The sequence below is a fragment of the Mytilus californianus genome, unplaced genomic scaffold (genome assembly GCF_021869535.1).
Source record: "Mytilus californianus isolate M0D057914Y unplaced genomic scaffold, xbMytCali1.0.p SCAF_10, whole genome shotgun sequence".
NCBI lineage: Eukaryota > Metazoa > Mollusca > Bivalvia > Mytilida > Mytilidae > Mytilus > Mytilus californianus.
In genome coordinates, this window is record NW_026262582.1 from 17,262,187 (window position 1) to 17,280,332 (window position 18,146).

The window sequence follows — 18,146 nt, forward strand, 5'->3', positions numbered from 1 at the left end:
CGTCCAATCAATTAAAAAACTGGAAATATGTATCATTATACTAAGATGCTTTCATAAATTGGTCTATAAATCAAAACATCATTTTATTTCAGGGAACCTGTATAAACTCTGACCCTAGCTACATATCCAGATTCTTTGATTTGATAGATCAAATAAGCTTTGATTTTATTGGTAAGTATATGTAATAAAATAATCAAAAGGTATATTCAATCATAAAATGTGGATCACTTTGACCTATAATTGTTTACTTTTTACACATTGTAACTTGGATGAAGAGTTGTCTCATTGGCACTCATACCACATCTTCTTATTTCTATTAATTATTATTCATGGGTACTAATTTTGGTTGATTTCATGGCTGAAGATTAACCACAAATTTAAGTGTTCAAAGGATTACAAATTTCTTGTAGGCTTGTTTCCAGAATTTGTCAAAAGTGTAAAATCAAGTATATATAAAAAAATGCAATTTTTCCTCTATCAACAAATATAATTTGTAATTACAAAAAATAAATGAATGAGGAGTGAACAAATTTCTTTTTCTCCGCCGTGGTCCCCTTATCTAAGAGCACATGCATTTACATGGAAACAGCTGTTTGTAATTATACACTATAACTAAGGCTGACATGAAAATATAACAAACTTCTATGAAATTATATTTACTCAATACTGTTCATTTTTGGCAGTAATTAATAGTTTAGGAGTTCTTAGTACGTTTGGGCCAACTACTGTTGATTTGTGCAATACAAAAGACTTTTTTTTTTATAGTTTATTGATTGTTAAACTTAGTATTGCAACACATGAAGTTAGTGTTGTGACGCTTGCTACACAAAATTCCTTTCTGATTGATTCCTTAATATTGTGACCATCTGCAGTAGTAATGGGTTTATTTTTTTTTTTTTTTTTGAACAATTTAACAATTTTTAATGTTAAGTTTTCTGCTTAAGTTACCGATAGTTTGATAGGAAATACTTGTGATAGATCAAAGATATTTTGTAGAAAGTTACATTACTATCATTATATATCAGTTTGAAGACTATTTTGAGGCCCTGCCCCCTAGGACATGCATGGTCCAGTGATTTTGATTTAATTAGCCATTTTAAATGTTAAGTTTTCTGCTTAAGTTAGTTTGATAGGATCTACTTGTGATAGATCAATGATATTTTGTAGAAAGTTGCATTACTATCATTACATATCATGATCTGTTTGACAACTATTTTTGAGGCCTTACCACTAGATGATGGTCCAGAGACTTTGAATAAATTGGCATTTTCAATGTTAATTTTTCTGCTTAAATCAGTTTGGTAAGAATTAACTACTTGTGATAGACCAATGATATTTTCTATAAAGTTGCATTACAACCATTACTTATCAGTTTGACAACTACTTCAAGGCCATCCCCCTAGGTCATGATCAGGTGAGCCGTAACTTTTAATTAATTAACAATTTTTAATGTTAAGTTTTCTGCTTTATTTAGTTTGATAGGAACTACTTACAATAGACAACAATATTTTCTATAAAGTTACATTGATGTCTGTACATCTCAGTTTGTCAACCATTAATTATATTTCAAGGTGTGGCCCACTAGTTGGTCCAACGACTTTGAATTAATTAGCAATGTTGCTGTCCATCAGATTGTCTTTTTCAGAGTTTAATTATGCTGACAGGCAAGACATATATCTGTGTCAACAGTTGATTTCTGTTTTTAGTTTAAAACCTATTACAATATATACAACTCTTTACTGCTTTAAAGCTTTGAATAGGATATATTCTGTATATTCTGTACATTTTTATATTTTTGTATTTTTTTTCAACAGCTGAAGCATTTAAAACAAACATGGTAGCATTTATACAGGTATTCTCTTTGCTTATCTGGGTACCTCTCAGCTGTGTAGTTTGGTGTAGGGTAAGTATAATCACTTCCAATTATTATGCAAAGAAAATAAGTTACAGTCAAACCTGCTGTAATGGTCACCTCTGATCAGTTCACTATGTTCTTTATTGATCCTAAAAGGTTTAAAGGACATTCACCCATATTTATGATCATGTCACAAATACGTGCTTTTTTTAAATGTTTTGTTTGTAATAAGATATAAAAGCTCAATAGAGCTTATGTTTTCTGTATACTGATATTCCTCTATAAATTTCAGCTTTTGAACTTGAAAGTCACATTTGATGCTATTTGAAAAACTTGAACAATTGGACATTTTAACGTATTCTGTTTTCATTAAATTTTCACCAATGAAAATTGTAAAGAAACATTGTTACTAAATATCCATTAGCATTTATTAAATCAGAGGTGATTGCTCTGTCTGCCTACTCTTCTGTTCAAATACTGACAGCCATATTGTATTCACTTCTACTGTGAATAAGCCTCTGAAGGAAAAAAGCTCCTCAAAATACGATAATTTTGTTCCAAGAAAGATAACTCAATTATTATTTTTCCTAGTACTAAAAGACCTGTATCAGATCTGTCTCCATCCATCTCAATTTAGGATATAAAGGCTTAGTGCAGAGATATGAGGGTCTCAAATTAGAGGGAGGGCCTCCATTTCTGTGTACTTTATATTTTTAGGCCAATTTGCTCTATTAATTTGCCAATAATTCTCTAATTTTTATATAATGTAGCACCCATAAATTTTTTTGTTATATATTTATTTGTATACAAATAATTGGAAGTGCACATTAAATATGTTTTTTTTTATGTATTTAAGCTCATGCAATAGCTGCTCAAGTGTTTTTATATAAGCGTTAGTCCTAAGCGTTAGTGAGGTGTAAAATATGGTCAAATATAATGCCTACCCATGTTAAAATGAGCCTTAAGCATGACATGAAAGAATTTTTTTGATTCTGATAGGACAAAAACAATATTTGTATAGGTCCAAGCATACAAAAAGACCTTAGGAATGTTCGGCTGTTCCTGTTTCCTCCCCATGAATTATGCACATAATATTTTCATATTTAATAAGTTAAAAAACTAAAAGCAGGGTAAATATATGTTTTTTTTATAACAATATACAATAAAACTTTATGTAAGCAGCTAAAAATATATATTTTTTATAAAAACAAAAATGAAAATAACAAGAATGCAAGAACAGTGCACATTTGTCAAACATATTTTATGCTAATTAGAACAAGGCTTTGTTTACAAAGCGAAATAAATACGTCATACTGTAAATTCAGAAATTATTGCGAGGTTTTTATTGATGCGAATAATGAGACTTGGTGACTATCGCAATAATAAGGACTCGCATTCTGAAATCTGATTCATATATCTGTATGGAGATGTTTCTGAAATCTCAATTATTAATCTCACATTTTTGTTGATTTCTCAAATATCGCAATAATGAATGCACGCAATAATTTCTGAATTTACAGTTACTGTATTAGAATGTATATTTAAATGTTGACATGATACTCAAATATCCTATTATATATATATATATGTTTATCAGAGTTTGATTCATCTTTGGTTTTTATTTTCAGGACAAAAGAAGTCAAAAATGGTCTAGAAATGAATTAAACATTAAAAAAAGAGAAGTAAGTTTTGACAGACTACTTATCTTCTTTTATAAATAACTAATAGCTCATAATAATATTTGTTAAAAAGAATCCATGTTTTAAGTATACTGTAAATATACAAACAAAAGATGTTGGGTGTAGGTTTTCATAGACCAAACAACTGAAAAAAATAAGAAGACATGTAGATATCAACACAAGATTATTTTAAACATTCAAAGATGCTTTTAGGGTCTTATGGTATATATATTTATTATTCTCCTACTCTGAAGAAGGGGTACTTAGTATGTCTCTCAGTCTGTTCCATGAAATTTACATTGCATTTTTCTCAGGAACTACAAATCAAAATTTCCTTGAATTTGGTATGAAGCTTAATTCATGTGAGCATGCTATACTTGTGATGTATTTTTGTCGAGCCTTCGACTTTAGTCGAAAAAGCGAGACATAGCGATCCTACATTCCGTCGTCGTTGTCGGCGGCGGCGTCCACAAATATTCACTCTGTGGTTAAAGTTTTTGAAATTTTAATAACTTTCTTAAACTATCCTGGATTTCTACCAAACTTGGACAGAAGCTTGTTTATGATCATAAGATAGTATCCAGAAGTAAATTTTTTAAAAATAAAATTGCATTTTTTCCGTATTTTACTTATAAATGGACTTAGTTTTTCTGCCGGGAAATATTACATTCACTCTGTGGTTAAAGTTTTTAAAATTTTAATAACTTTCTTAAACTATCCTGGGTTTGTACCAAACTTGGACAGAAGCTTGTTTATGATCATAAGATAGTATCCAGAAGTAAATTTTGTAAAAAAATAAATCCATTTTTTCCTTATTTTATTTTTAAATGGACTTAGATTTTCTGCCAGGAAACAACACATTCACTCTGTGGTTAAAGTTTTTAAAATTTTAATAACTTTCTTATACTATTTTGGATTTGTACCAAACTTGGACAGAAGCTTGTTTATGATCAAAAGCTAGAATCTAGAAGGAAATTTTGTAAAAAAAAAATCCATTTTTTCTGTATTTTACTTTTAAATGGACTTGGATTTTCTGCCAGGAAACAACGGTTAAAGTTTTTAAAATTTTAATAACTTTCTTATACTATTTTGGATTTGTACCAAACTTGGACAGAAGCTTGTTTATGATCAAATGCTAGTATCTAGAAGGAAATTTTGTTTTCTTCCAGTTAACATTACATTCAGTCTGCAGTTAAAGTTTTTAAACATTTATTAGATTCATAAACTATCCTGGATTTTTACCAAACTTGGACAGAAGCTTCTTACAATCAAAAGATAGTATCAAGTGGAATATTTTTATTGATTTACTTCCTCATTTTTGTTGAGCCTGCGATTAACAGAAAAAGTAGGCGAGACACTGGGTTCCGCGGAACCCTTACGAATTTTTACTTTGATTGTCCAGGATATGCATGAAATATTTGCCACTAGATGTTAAGCAAACATCAATCAATCAATACATTCCTCGCTCATCAACTTCCTGTTTGCCGAATATTGTTATATTCTTATACATGATGTACAGTGGCGGATCCAGATGGGGGTGTAGAGGGCGTACGCCCCCCCTTTTGCTTGCACTTTTTTTTTTTTTTTTTTGTAAAATGATTAATCAGACTAGACTCCGTGAACTTTGCGATTTCCCATGTATCTGAGTAGTCTCAGCGTGTATTTAATTTTTATGCAACAATTCTTTACTTATAAAGATATTGGTTGCTCGTGTTTACTGTAATATATTATTGATTATGTCAAAGTCGTGATTCTCTACGGTGGAGTTGACCAGTTCATCGCAAAAAACGTCACTCAGTCATTTTGAAATTCAAATTACAGTAACACATTGATTAGGCTGAGGATGACAAGCATGACGCCTTCAAAGCGACAAAGTATTGAGCAAGAACGTATTGACTTCTATTTCACAATTCAACCCAACAGAAAGTAATACTCTATTACACTCTCATGAAAAAAAAAGTTCCTCAGCAATATTATTTACCTACGAAAACATGTTTAACCCCACACGCCCCAGCCCATTAATAACATTGTTGAATAGTGATCCCCAGTCAATAAGCTCTAGATATAGATTTAAAGTCTAAGGTACGGACCATGACCTGAGGGGGCAGTCTGAGATATTTTAGAGAAAAAATTCTGACCCTGATCTGTGACCATTATACTAACACATAATATAGTCCCAGCCCTGATTTTTGCCTTAAACAAAAATTCTGGCCGTATCTGGATTGAAAACAATAATCTTGTCCACTTTTTTGCTATTAGAAAAAAATATTTTTAACAGAATTATATAGCATTAAATGAACATGATGAATGAAAAACGGGCGTAATTTTTTTGGGGGGGGGTTGCATGTGAATCCCATATTTGACCGGAATGTCTGTTTCGCCGAGCTGATATACTGATTACCTTTTTCAAGGCCCGACTGCAACCTGCCTGCTGGGTGTGGCCTATATGTCTCCATGTGTCGACAGTCATTCACAACTTCATTGTCATTTCTGACTCATTCGTAGCCTTTGGTTGATTTGGAACCCCGGCCTCACTTCCCTTGTTGGGTGAAACATTTCAACCAAACATTTGGACAAAAATTGCTTGTTTGTCTTTCTTCGTGTCGGTCATATTGAAAATTTCATTGAATAGCCGTATATCTTGTTTACAACAAGAAATCTGTGAGGTTATGCTAACTAACCATACAACAAACAAGAATTTTCCATGTCCATTTTTTACTGACAAATCCCACATCAAATATATTAATTAGTACATAGCTTTGGATTCATCCAATCATTTCATAACAGACAATTGATGAAGAGAATACGGCACCAAAAATATCTTACCCCTACACTTTAACTATAAAATGCATTTTACACATATTTTATGTTTTTTAGCCAAAAAAAGTTTTTCGCCTCGCTCTGCTTGGCAAACTTTAATACTACGCCCCCCCCCCCCCCCCCCCCCCCCCCTCCTTTCCAAAACCCTGGATCCGCCCCTGATGTATGAAATTTTCGTTGCATTTTTCTTTGAACTAGCATTATAACTTTCTGTGTATCAAGCTTCATTTGAGCATACTAAACTGTGTGATGTGTTTACACATCCATACCTACCCACTTCCTGTTTACCAAATACTTTAAGTGGGGTATAGTTACTCATAGTTCAACTTTGCTTTACATGGGTTGACTTTTTTGAATCCTTTCAAATTGATGTCTATTTTGTACATAAGGCTGTGACAACTAAAACAGATCGAAAAGTGAAAAAGAAATTATGAGCCAAAACATTAACATTTCATTTTGCTGTCATGATTATCAAATGACTTTTATTTTTTTAACTAGGCCAGAGTTATACAGGCTATTTTTCAGACCCATTTAGTTTCAATCTATGATACTTTTAAATAAAAAGGGGGATGTTGAGACAGCATCTCTTCAATGCAATGAAACCAGACTTGAGAAAATATAAAATTTTAATGACAACAATTTAAATCTATGTCAATTCAACAAGAATTTTTCAAAGTTTTTTTTTTATATTACAGAACAGAAATTTGATGGTAGACCAAGATGGCCGTCCTATCAAAAGACCAGCAAAAAAGCCACGTTCTGATAATCCTTACCTGTCCATGGAGCCACGGTCGCTCTCTGGAAGACCTTACAGCAGTCATGCTCTGAGCAATAAACCAGGAAAATCTCAGAAAAACAAGGTGAAACCCAACAGAAGAAGAAGAGATGAGAACCATTTAAGCATGTCAAGAGAGTTAGATGGTGATAGTGTAGCATAAACAGAGGGGTGGTTTGAGATCAGAAGAGTTGAACATATAATTAGCTCTGGAGCAATGTATGAAATTGTAGTACAGTAAAACCTGGTATAAAAGTCACCTTCATTTTGCCAAAAGCTGTTTTTGTCAGGTCACCCTCTTCTTATTCCACTGTATGAATACCTGTGCATTTTAAACCTCAACTCAATAGCCACCTCTCTTATAAGGTCACTAAACTATTGTACTTAGAGGTTGACCTTTATATACAGGTTTGACTTTATTGTAGTTTTATTCCTATCTTTAGATAGGAAAAATTCTTCCTTAAATCCACACCTGAAAACAAACTATTGGATGTCCATTAATTTTCATTTCTCAAGCCCTGTCTTCTTGGCTTAAAAGTGTCAAATGGGTTTGTTTCAAAGTTTTATAATTATTTATTTGCATCTTTTTTTTTACCAAAGGAAAAATTCATGTTGATGCTGTTTGAAAAATTCTACAGTTTCGTTTTGCAACTTTGTTTAAATGGAATAAACAAAAACAGTGTTTTCATTCCAGAGTTATTGCCCCTGATTTTCTAATCATATGATTTGAGGTCTCTTAATTTATCTATTAAGGTGAAATGGAGATCTCTGGAATCAAGAACATTTAGTTTAAACATAGACAAAGGAAATAGGATTTAATTATATAGTAGAATGCTTTTTTTAATGAATTAGTAGTTCATATTGTGTATTTGGATTTTTAGTTTTTGCCTCCTTGTAATATTTTGCATTTTTTATTTACATATTTTTTATACATCTGAGGCTTTTGTTAATTCTTTTGAAATTTAATCAACAAATTTGTTCAGCCCTATGTATATCAGAACAGACAAAGTAAATATCTCTTATCGCATTTTGATTTTTTGACATTTGGATTAAAATATTTCATAAAGATATCATGGTATTCACAACTATTTCAATATGATGTCATTTGTATGTGTACATTTTGTAGTCCTTGACAAACTATTCTAATTCATTTATAATTTTTTTTTTATCAAATAAATTGATTTATAAGGGAGTATTTTGAAATTACTACAAGACAAGGAACATAACTATATACATTTTGTTTTTGTATTTGAAAACTGTGTATGCAAATTTACCCAAGACTGTTGTAACAGACATTAATTAACAGTTTGTTTGACACCCAAGTTGTCAAGTGAAGCATTTCAATTGTTTGTCCAAATTAATTTGGCTGAATTTAAAGGAGTGGGTTCGATAAGACCCTAAAATGGCCCCTATTTCTAGCTATAGTTTCAAATTAGGATCTATTGACCAAAATCACAATGAATCATAGCCAATACAATGACTAGATAGGAAATATGAAATTTTGTTAAAAATTTACATACATGCTATCTATTCATGACGTCACAAATAGGACTTATTTTGATTTTCAACAACAATTCAATGAATACAGGTAAATTTCTATTCATTATTTGGACAGGAAACACCAATTGCAAGTGCATGCATCTACAAAAAAGATTTTCTTACATGATATTTGTTATAACATTTTACATATCTGACTTGAATATTTAGTTTGTCGACACCTGCTCTCTATGTTTCCTAGGTCTTAAGTTGGTTGAAATTTGAACAATTTAAAAATTCACAAAAATCTCTATTTTTGGCCTATTTTGGATGTAAAAATCCACACTTTAAAATAAAACTTGGACAAAAAAAGTTCTATTGAACTTTCTTACATGTCTTTTCATCACCTTAGAACATTTATTTTTTTTTTATCTTGAACATTTAATTCAATAATTGGGGCCAAATAAGGCCCATACTGAACTTACTCCTTTGCTAACAAACTTTCTTTTCATGGCCTTATCTAATTTGGTATGTATTGGTATGCTTAATAGTGCTAAACATATATTTGTCCCACATGTTTAAATCAGTGGTGGATCCAGGGGAGGGGTTCCGGGGGTTCAAATCCCCCTTTTTTTTGACGATCAATGCATTTGAATGGGGACATATAGTTGGAACCCCCTCTTTTTCCTGGGTTAGGAACCCCCCCTTTTATAAATGGCTGGATCCGCCCCTGTAAATTACTTTGGTATTCAGTCTTACCCTTGTTTTTCTATACTTTCCAAATTGCAAATGATATTCTTTGGTCATGCTAGCATTTATCAGTGTTTATTGTTCTGTTTTTGTTTATGTACTTGAACCATGTGTTGTTACATATATAATTTGTGTTTATCTAGTTTATCTTATTAATATACTAAATGGAATAATAACCCATGGTCCACTCAGTAGCAAACATTTATGCCAGACAACAGCCCATGGAATAGCATAAATTTAAGCCAGAAGTAGTTTTTTTCTTTTTTCAACACTTGCAATTTTGTATATATCAATAGACAAAGTAGCCAATGAACTTAAAAACATTTAAATTTTCTACTGTACATGTGCCTGAGGCTATTTGTATAGTGATATATATATATGTGTGTATTGTTTTTTTGTTTGTTTTTTTATTTAATAGCTTTTACCCATCCATGTCTTTATTTTGTTATTTTTCTGACACATTGTAGAGGGCCAAAAGATCTTTTTTTGGAACATCCGGATTAGGCCTTTATGTTTGAGGGAATTCAGGATTTAAACCTTTCGGACTCTGAAATTGAAGATTTATTTTTCAGGATCTGGGAAAGACATTTTTTTTAGGGAATTCGGGATGACACCCCCTCCTACCCCCCCCCCCCCCCCCCCCCCCCCCCCCCCCCCCCCCCCTTCATTGCATACTGCTTGTCTTGTTTGTTTATTTTATTAATATTTGTTTATATTTTTTGATATTTTACAAGTGCATAATAGATATTGAAATATTAAGATTTTGTTAAATGAACAAGAGTCTGTAAATATTTCCTTATTTTAAAATAGAGCTCAATGATCTAATCAAAATGTGATAGAAATAAAACTATTTTTTTTCACAATTTTTTATTATTTATAGCTAATGATGTAACTTAAACAGATTTGCAATAGAAATACTCATAGCCTGACATTTTTAGGGTAATATTTTTTTTTACATAATTGTTGTCTAGATTTATTGAAACATTTCCCCACCCTATAAAGTCTTTTTTTAAAAATAATATTTCCTATATTTATGATTAAGTTTCAATATACAGCTTTGGGTTTTCTCTCTCTCTGACATTTTTTGAATTTGTAGTTTTAAGTGAGAAATTCTGTTTCGGTACATGTTATTCAAGCCATTACATTTCTTATCTTCTGAAAATAAAAGAAAACTATCAAAAGAGAAGTAATTTTTACTGATCTTTTCTTTCAAAACAAAATACTTCTTTGTGATACAAAATAAAAGTCATAATAAGCATACATGTTTAATTGTTATGTATAGTTCCGTCCAAATATAATTTATTTGTTCTCTTGTATTTTGATACATTTTTTAATGCAAAATATGTATATTTACATAATTTTTTGAACGTTTATATTGTTAGATGTTGTCTGTTTAATATTTTGTTATCTACATACATATCTTAACCTTTATATTTTCCAAACTCTTGAGATTGTTTACTCTAGTGCACTGCTTAGAGCAGGGAGCAGTCCTATCAAATGAAGAAAATTATTTTGTTTAACAGATGAATTTTATATATATGTAAACTTTTTTGTAATAATTTGTAGTAATAAAATTAATTTATAGTACAATCATGTCTTTTATGTTAATTTTACATGCCTATTGTGCTCCTTGCTACTATAAATTCAGAAATAATTGCATGCATTTTTTATTGCGATTTTTGAAGAATGAACAAAATCACAAGTTGATTTATTGCGATTTTTCGGAAAAGCTACATACAGATATATGTATCAGGAGTTAGTTTCACAAAAAAACTTACGACTAAGATTGATCGTAAGTCATGAACAATTCAGTATACTTACGATCAATCTTAGTTGTAAGTTTTTTTGTGAAACCCGCTTCTGATACCAGAATTCGAGTTCTTACTATTGTGATACTCAAGTAGCCAAATTCTTCGCTTTATAAAAAACCTTGCAATAATTTTTGAATTTACAGTATTTATCTCCATAAGAAAATCACTACTCTTGTAAAACATTATGCAGAACCTAGATTGAACTAAGAAAACAGGAGGAACACTCTAATAAGGACATATGACAATTTTTATTAATTTTTTGCATTTTTATCAATTATCTTGAGAACTTTTATAGTAGACAGATAGAAAGTGTAAATAGCAAACATGATCAGCATGACATGATTTACAAATCTGTCAACATATTAGAAATCGTAGGTCAACTCTCTATAGGATTCATTGCCCTTAAACAACCATATTTAACAATTTTAGGGTTTTTGCCTACTATCTTGAAAAATTAAATAGATGGAAACTTTTCCCTTGTGATGTCAAAATTTTAAAGGAACGACTGTGATGTCCAAATTTGACAAATAGCCATGGTACTGATAAGGTCTATTCTAATGAGGGCCACAAGCTATACTGTAGTCGTATAGGAAATACAATGAGCAAAACACATTATCCAAAGCAAACAGGTTGTCAAGGACCATTCAATACACAAAAAGGGTGTAAAAAGCTGTAAGGATAAAAATAGCACTGAGCGTATTTATATGATTTATTTGACTATTTTATGGGGGTAGGGATACATCATCATCATATTCACATGAATTCACCACTACAGTGTATTTGATATTTATTTCAGCATGGCTTTCTTTGATTTAAAGAGAGAGAGAGAGATATCCTTTCCCGTCCATCCGTCCCTGAAATACACACCGACATAGGTTGTATCTCTAATTGTTGTGCTCGACATATTCACTGTGTCTAAACTACCAAAATGACAAATTGAGCGAACCTTGCCTCGAATTTGTTTTAATTTCTCCTTAAATTGTTCACATGGTACGGAAAGAGACATTGCAAAACTTGTCAATTTGAGCACCTCAATACTTGTATTTCTGCGTATGGAACGAAAGAAATGGGTCATGTCAAAATGGAAGCGCCCGGTTTTGTCAATGTGTACAACCCGGTTTTGTCAAAGAAAAAAAATGCATAATCGCATAACATAATTGAACTTCAGCAATTAAAAGGAGTTTGGTGGCTGGTTGAAAAACAATTTCGTACAGAGGACAACCCTTTATTTATTTGAATCTGTAAACACTTGAATTTCTACTTTATTGGAACAAAAAAAATTATAATTTTATTTTGCTTTGCATTAAAAAAAAAAATACTCTAACTGCGAAATAGATAGAAATGAAGGTTAAATCGCAAATTGAGTTTTAAGCTCTCTATACGTTTTTAAGCTCACCTGGCCCGAAGGTCCAAGTGAGTTTTTCTCATCACTTGGCGTCCATCGTCCGTCGTCGTTGTCTTCGGCGGAGTCGTCATTAGTTTCTTACAAAAATCTTCTCCTCTGAAACCACTGGGCAATAATTTAACCAAACTTGGCCACAATCATCATTAGGGTATCTAGTTTAAAAAATGTGTCCGATGACCCAGCCAACCAACCAAGATGGCCGCCATGGCTAAAAATAGAACATAGGGGTAAAATGTAGATTTTGGCTTATATCTCTGAAACCAAAGCATTTAGAGTAAATCTGACTAGGGTAAACTGATTATCAGGTCAAGATCTATCTGCCCTGAAATTTTCAGACAAATCTGACAACCTGTTGTTGGGTTGCTGCCCCTGAATTGGTAATTTTAAGGAAATTTTGCAGTATTTGGTTATCTTGAATATTATTATAGATAGAGATAAACTGTAAACAGCAATAATGTTCAGCAAAGTATGATCTACAAATAAGTTGTCATGACCAAAATTGTCAGTCAACCCCTTTAGGAGTTATTGCCCTTAATAGTAAATTTTTAACAATTTTTTGTAAATTTTTGTTATCTTTTACTACTGAGACAAATTTAACCATACTTGGCCATAATCATTATAAGGGTATGTAGTTTAAAAAATTTGTCCGATGACCCCGCCTTCCAACCATCATGGCCGACTTGGTTAAAAATAGAACATAGGGGTAAAATGCAGTTTTTGGTTTATATCTCTGAAACTAAAGCATTTAGAGCAAATCTGACAGGTGGCAAAATTGTTCATCAGATTTAGATTTATCTGCCCTGAAATTTTCAGACGAATCTGACAACCCGTTGTTGGGTTGCTGCCCCTGAGTTAGTAATTTTACAAAAATTTTGCAGTTTTTTGTTATTATCTTAGATATCATTATAATATCTAATATCTAATACTATTAATTATGATTTTAACCTTATTTTACATGATTTCCAAAGCATCAGTAAATACAGGTGAGCGACACAGGCTCTTGAGAGCCTCTAGTTTTTATATGAATTATGTAAATTTTAGTGTTTAAACTTAAAATTAGAGTTTATGGTATTAAAAATTGAAGGACGCACATTTGATATGTGATTTTCTTGCACAACAGGATGGTTATCTTTATAAGTAGTCCAATCTACCTAGGGGTGTAATATTTCCTATGATAGTTTAAAATAAATCTTCTTAAGGCTAAATGTTCATTATAATTAAGGCATGATAATCAGACAAATGTATATGTGCTTGCAGAATTGCCATAGAAAATGAATGTTTATGGTGAGAAAAGGATTACAATAATCATGCATTAAAAATCAAATCTATCTATCCCTAATTGTAACTATAATACTAAGTATAAATTAGTATAATAGTCTCAGGCCATCGAGAAAATGCAATAATGATTAGTTTATTAATTGTTGTATAAATAAACGGTTCTGTTATCTCTCCATTGTGTTATGATTATCGTACATTGACGTTGGTCAATATATTATTGACAATATATAGGGACGGATTCAGGTTTTTTCAAAGTGGGCGTAATTCAAACAGAACAATGTTTTGGACGAATTATGCTAAAAAAAATCTTAAAATTTTTTTTAATTTTTTTGGGCCATCAAAGGTGGGGGTGGGGAGCTTCATATGTCAGAAGTTAGAAGGCCTGATTGCAACATACCTCGCACACAGATCTTTTATGTAACGATGTTATCTGTCATATGTCCATTGCCCTTGACCTCATTTTCATGGTTCAGCGATTTCCTTACAAAATGAATAGTGATAATGGTTGATATCTATGATCAAGGCTAACATTTCGTGTTCAAGTCCGTATCTCTAATACCATAAGTAGTAGGTCTACTATATTTGCTCGTATGGCGCACATGACTATTTAAGTGACCTTGAACTTATTTTTCTTGATTAATTGGTAAATGTTAAGTTTTTTTTTGGTTGGTTTTAATGATTGTAATGTGTTCATGTCCGTCTGGCAGGTTTCATCAGACCTTGACTTTTTTTATGGTTCCATGAACAATGTTCATTTTATGAGATATTTTTATTAAATAATTTATCTTACAGACCTTCAAAATAAATTCGATAACGATCATTCCAGCAGTCGCGAAATGTCAGTGCGTACAGTCAGTCAGGGGTACTACTTGTACAAGTAATCTTAATTTACTTGAAGAAGTAAATAAAATATACTTATATAAGTAAATTATAATGTTTGAATTATCTCCCCTTAATTTTCTAAAAAATTTACTTGTATAAGTAATTTTTTTTTACAATCCCACAAAAATTCTCAAGTTTTGAGATGTAAAAACATGCCTTTAACAATTTTTCTCAGGTAAGCTCATAATTTTTTATTAGAGTTCAATGTTTCATCTCATTAATTCAACAAAGAAACTGATTGCGCAAAGATCTTAAGTATTTGCGCAAGGCCTTCAAAAATTGCCCCTTTGGGGCTTGTAAATGAGCAGTGTTCTGAAGATAACAGACAAATGAGATTTTCATTGTCCATGAAATTATTTTTAAATGATTAGTAAAGACATCTGCAAAGGACAGACAATCAAAAATTCTATTAGAGCAAAGAAGTCCTAAGAATTCAACAAAAGAAGATAGGATGACTTTTTTACTTGTATAAGTAAAAAAATCTGAATGTCAAAGGGACATAACTAAGCCCAATTTTTTTTTACCTATACAAGTAAATAAAATACACTTGTATAAGTTCCTACAAATTTACTTATATAAGTATATTAATATTTACTTCTTCAAGTAAATAAAAATTACTTGTACAAGAAGTACCCCTGACTGACAGTCACTCCTGTATAAATAATACGTAGTATTTATTTTTGTTAAAAAAAACCGCAATTGAAATTTTTTTGCCATGTCTGATTAGTATATCTCGTTCGTGTAAGCCTTAATTATGAAATGTTAGACTTTTTTTTAATTCAAGAACGGTGCAATCTTAGTTGGAATTCTTGGTTGGTTTTAGCTCACATGACCCCAAAGGAAAAGTGAGCTTTTTTCATCACTTGGCCCCCGTCGTCCGTCGTCTTCCGTTAATTTTTTACACAATCTTCTCCTCTGAAATTACTGGGTTACAATACATTTAACATACCTTATCCACAATCTTATGTCGGTTTTAAAAGGTCTAACGAACTTATGTTCAACTGTTTTTCATCATCATTGGGGTATCTAGTTGAAAAAGTTTTTGATGACCCCGCTTGTCAACAAAGATGGCCGACATGGCTTAAAATAGAACATAGGGGGATGCAAGTTTTGTCTATTATTTGAAAACAGCTATAGATAGAGAAAATTTAATAGGGGCAGATATGTTCATAATGTTGAGCTCTACATTTTGTCCATACACATCAAAACTCTCACACGAATTCTTATAGAAGTTAATGTCCTTGAATGACAAATTTCTCCTTTTTTTCCATTTCTGTCTATTATCTTGAAATATATAAAAGTTATATAGCAAAAATGATCAGCAAGACAATATATACGAATAAGTCGACTTGGTCGATATCCTTTAGCCTGGCATCCTGACGACCCAATCTAATACTTCGTCGATAGGTGTCAAGCAGTTGGTAAGGATCCCAGGCTAGATAAGAGTTATTGGCCTTTAATTACGATTTTTACCATTTCTTTGCGTTTTTGCCAATTATCTTACAAAAATCTTCTCCTCTTTAACAATTTAATTAAACTTGGCCACACGCTTTTTTGAGGTATCTGGTTTGAAAACCCCCATGATCAGCCATTTGTAAATTTATTTTTTGTTTCAGGGTACCAGTGTTAGCATTGTTTTTCATAAAATAAATAAAACCGGAACAGTCTCCGGGACAAGTTTGCACTTCCGCTGAGTGCAAAAGTTGTCACCTTAATTTTTGGAGTTAAGTCAAAATGAAGTTGATAACTTGGTTGGTATTGGTTCCCTGATATTTGTCCTAAAAATTTTTGGCTCTAGCACCACTGTTGAAAAAGTTATGCCCCTTTTTTCAACAATTTCCTCAGAGGAAAAGTAGTTTTCCTCAAGGGAAATCAAATTTCCCTAAAGGAAAAAGATTTTTCCTTAAGGGAAATTGTATTTTCCTCAAGGGAAAAAGATTTCCCTTAGGGAATTTGCTGCATTAATATTTCCTCTGAGGAAATTCTATTTCCTCTGAGGAAATTTGCGGCTTCAAATTTTCCTTTGAGGAAATTCTATTTCCTCTGAGAAAATTTGCAGCTTCAAATTTTCCTCTGAGGAAATACTTTTTCCTCTGAGGAAATTTGCAGCTTCAAATTTTCCTTTGAGGAAATACTTTTTCCTGTGAGGAAATTTTGTCAACTGCAATTTCCTTTGAGGAAATTTTTAACAAACACTTTTCCTTGAGGGAAAATTCAATACCACAAATTTCCTCTAAGGAAAACATTATTCTCCAAATTTCCTCAAAGGAAATTTCTGTACATCAACTTTCCCTGTAGGAAATGGTTTCCCCTATTTTTACTCGTTGTAAATTTCTTCACTATACAAACAGTATGAACATAATGTTTACAAGACTAAATAAATGATACAAATGATATTTAAAACTTTAATAAATTTTTGCCTCAAAATTATCATGACATACAAAAACAATACAGTGAGTCTGACTGTTTAGGTCAAGGTATTTTACATACTTTATATGACTTTAACTTTGATTTATAAAATATTTTTTGTAGCAAAGTATTCTGTTTTCTTTGTTATTGTTTCAATTGTATACATTAATAAGCAACCAATTTGAATGTCATACCATTTGTGGTGTTCTTAAGAATGCGTTCATATTTGCAAATTAAATAATAAAATAAACACTTTTCCTGTAAATTTTAATTTTTCTCTGTTTCAGCTGCTGTGTCATGTGTGTACAGTTATTCAATCCACTACGTAAAAGTTCAATGCATAAATTATTCCATTCACTAAACAATTTCCTTCAATTCTTAGAGAAAACATTTTTGCAATTTGTTCTTCGAAGATCTTCTTCAGTATATTTGATATGAGGTAACGATGTAATGAGTGGATAAAGCTTGTGTTCCTTTCAACAACAAAATACTATTTTTTCTTCATTTCTCCCTTCTTTCGACAAATATATATAATATGTTGTTGTATTTACATGTATACAATTGTGAATTTCTGCATCTATGATAGAACTCCATTTTGTTTATAGCCATTATCATGTCATGCATGTGATTATGATGAAATTTCCTATTTCTTTTTTGCAGGCAAGCACACATTCCATTTCACATTAATCCAATTAGCGCACCATGTAGATAGATATCAACTTTCAGTGTCCTCTTCAGTATTGACCTATTGATCATGAAAACCAAGATGTCTGATCACCTATAAATACACAAAATAAACAAATAAAATGTTATAAATGGAGAGAGAAACAGCAATAAAAAAGCTTATTTTGTCATGTTAATGAACATTTTAAGAATATTTCCTCTCTTACTTGTGAGTTCTCTCAATTCCGTGCTTTTTGTCTATGGGTTTTTATATTTGTTGATTTTGTGCATTTTATCAATCTTTCGAGTTGAGGCAATTGCAACGGTTATTTTACAGTTTGTT

At 31.5% G+C, this 18,146-nt stretch overlaps 1 protein-coding gene across 1 annotated transcript in view; it reads left to right on the plus strand.

The window, feature by feature from the left end:
- LOC127718694 (ADAM 17-like protease) overlaps positions 1 to 10,945 on the plus strand; it is a 78,737-nt gene extending 67,792 nt beyond the window's left edge. Inside the window, exons 20-23 of the mRNA XM_052224749.1 lie at positions 93 to 171; positions 1,815 to 1,903; positions 3,484 to 3,537; positions 7,050 to 10,945. Coding sequence (XP_052080709.1) covers positions 93 to 171; positions 1,815 to 1,903; positions 3,484 to 3,537; positions 7,050 to 7,292 — 465 coding nt within the window. The 3' untranslated portion in view covers positions 7,293 to 10,945. The remainder of the gene's footprint in view (positions 1 to 92; positions 172 to 1,814; positions 1,904 to 3,483; positions 3,538 to 7,049) is intronic.
- Positions 10,946 to 18,146: the final 7,201 nt, after the last annotated feature.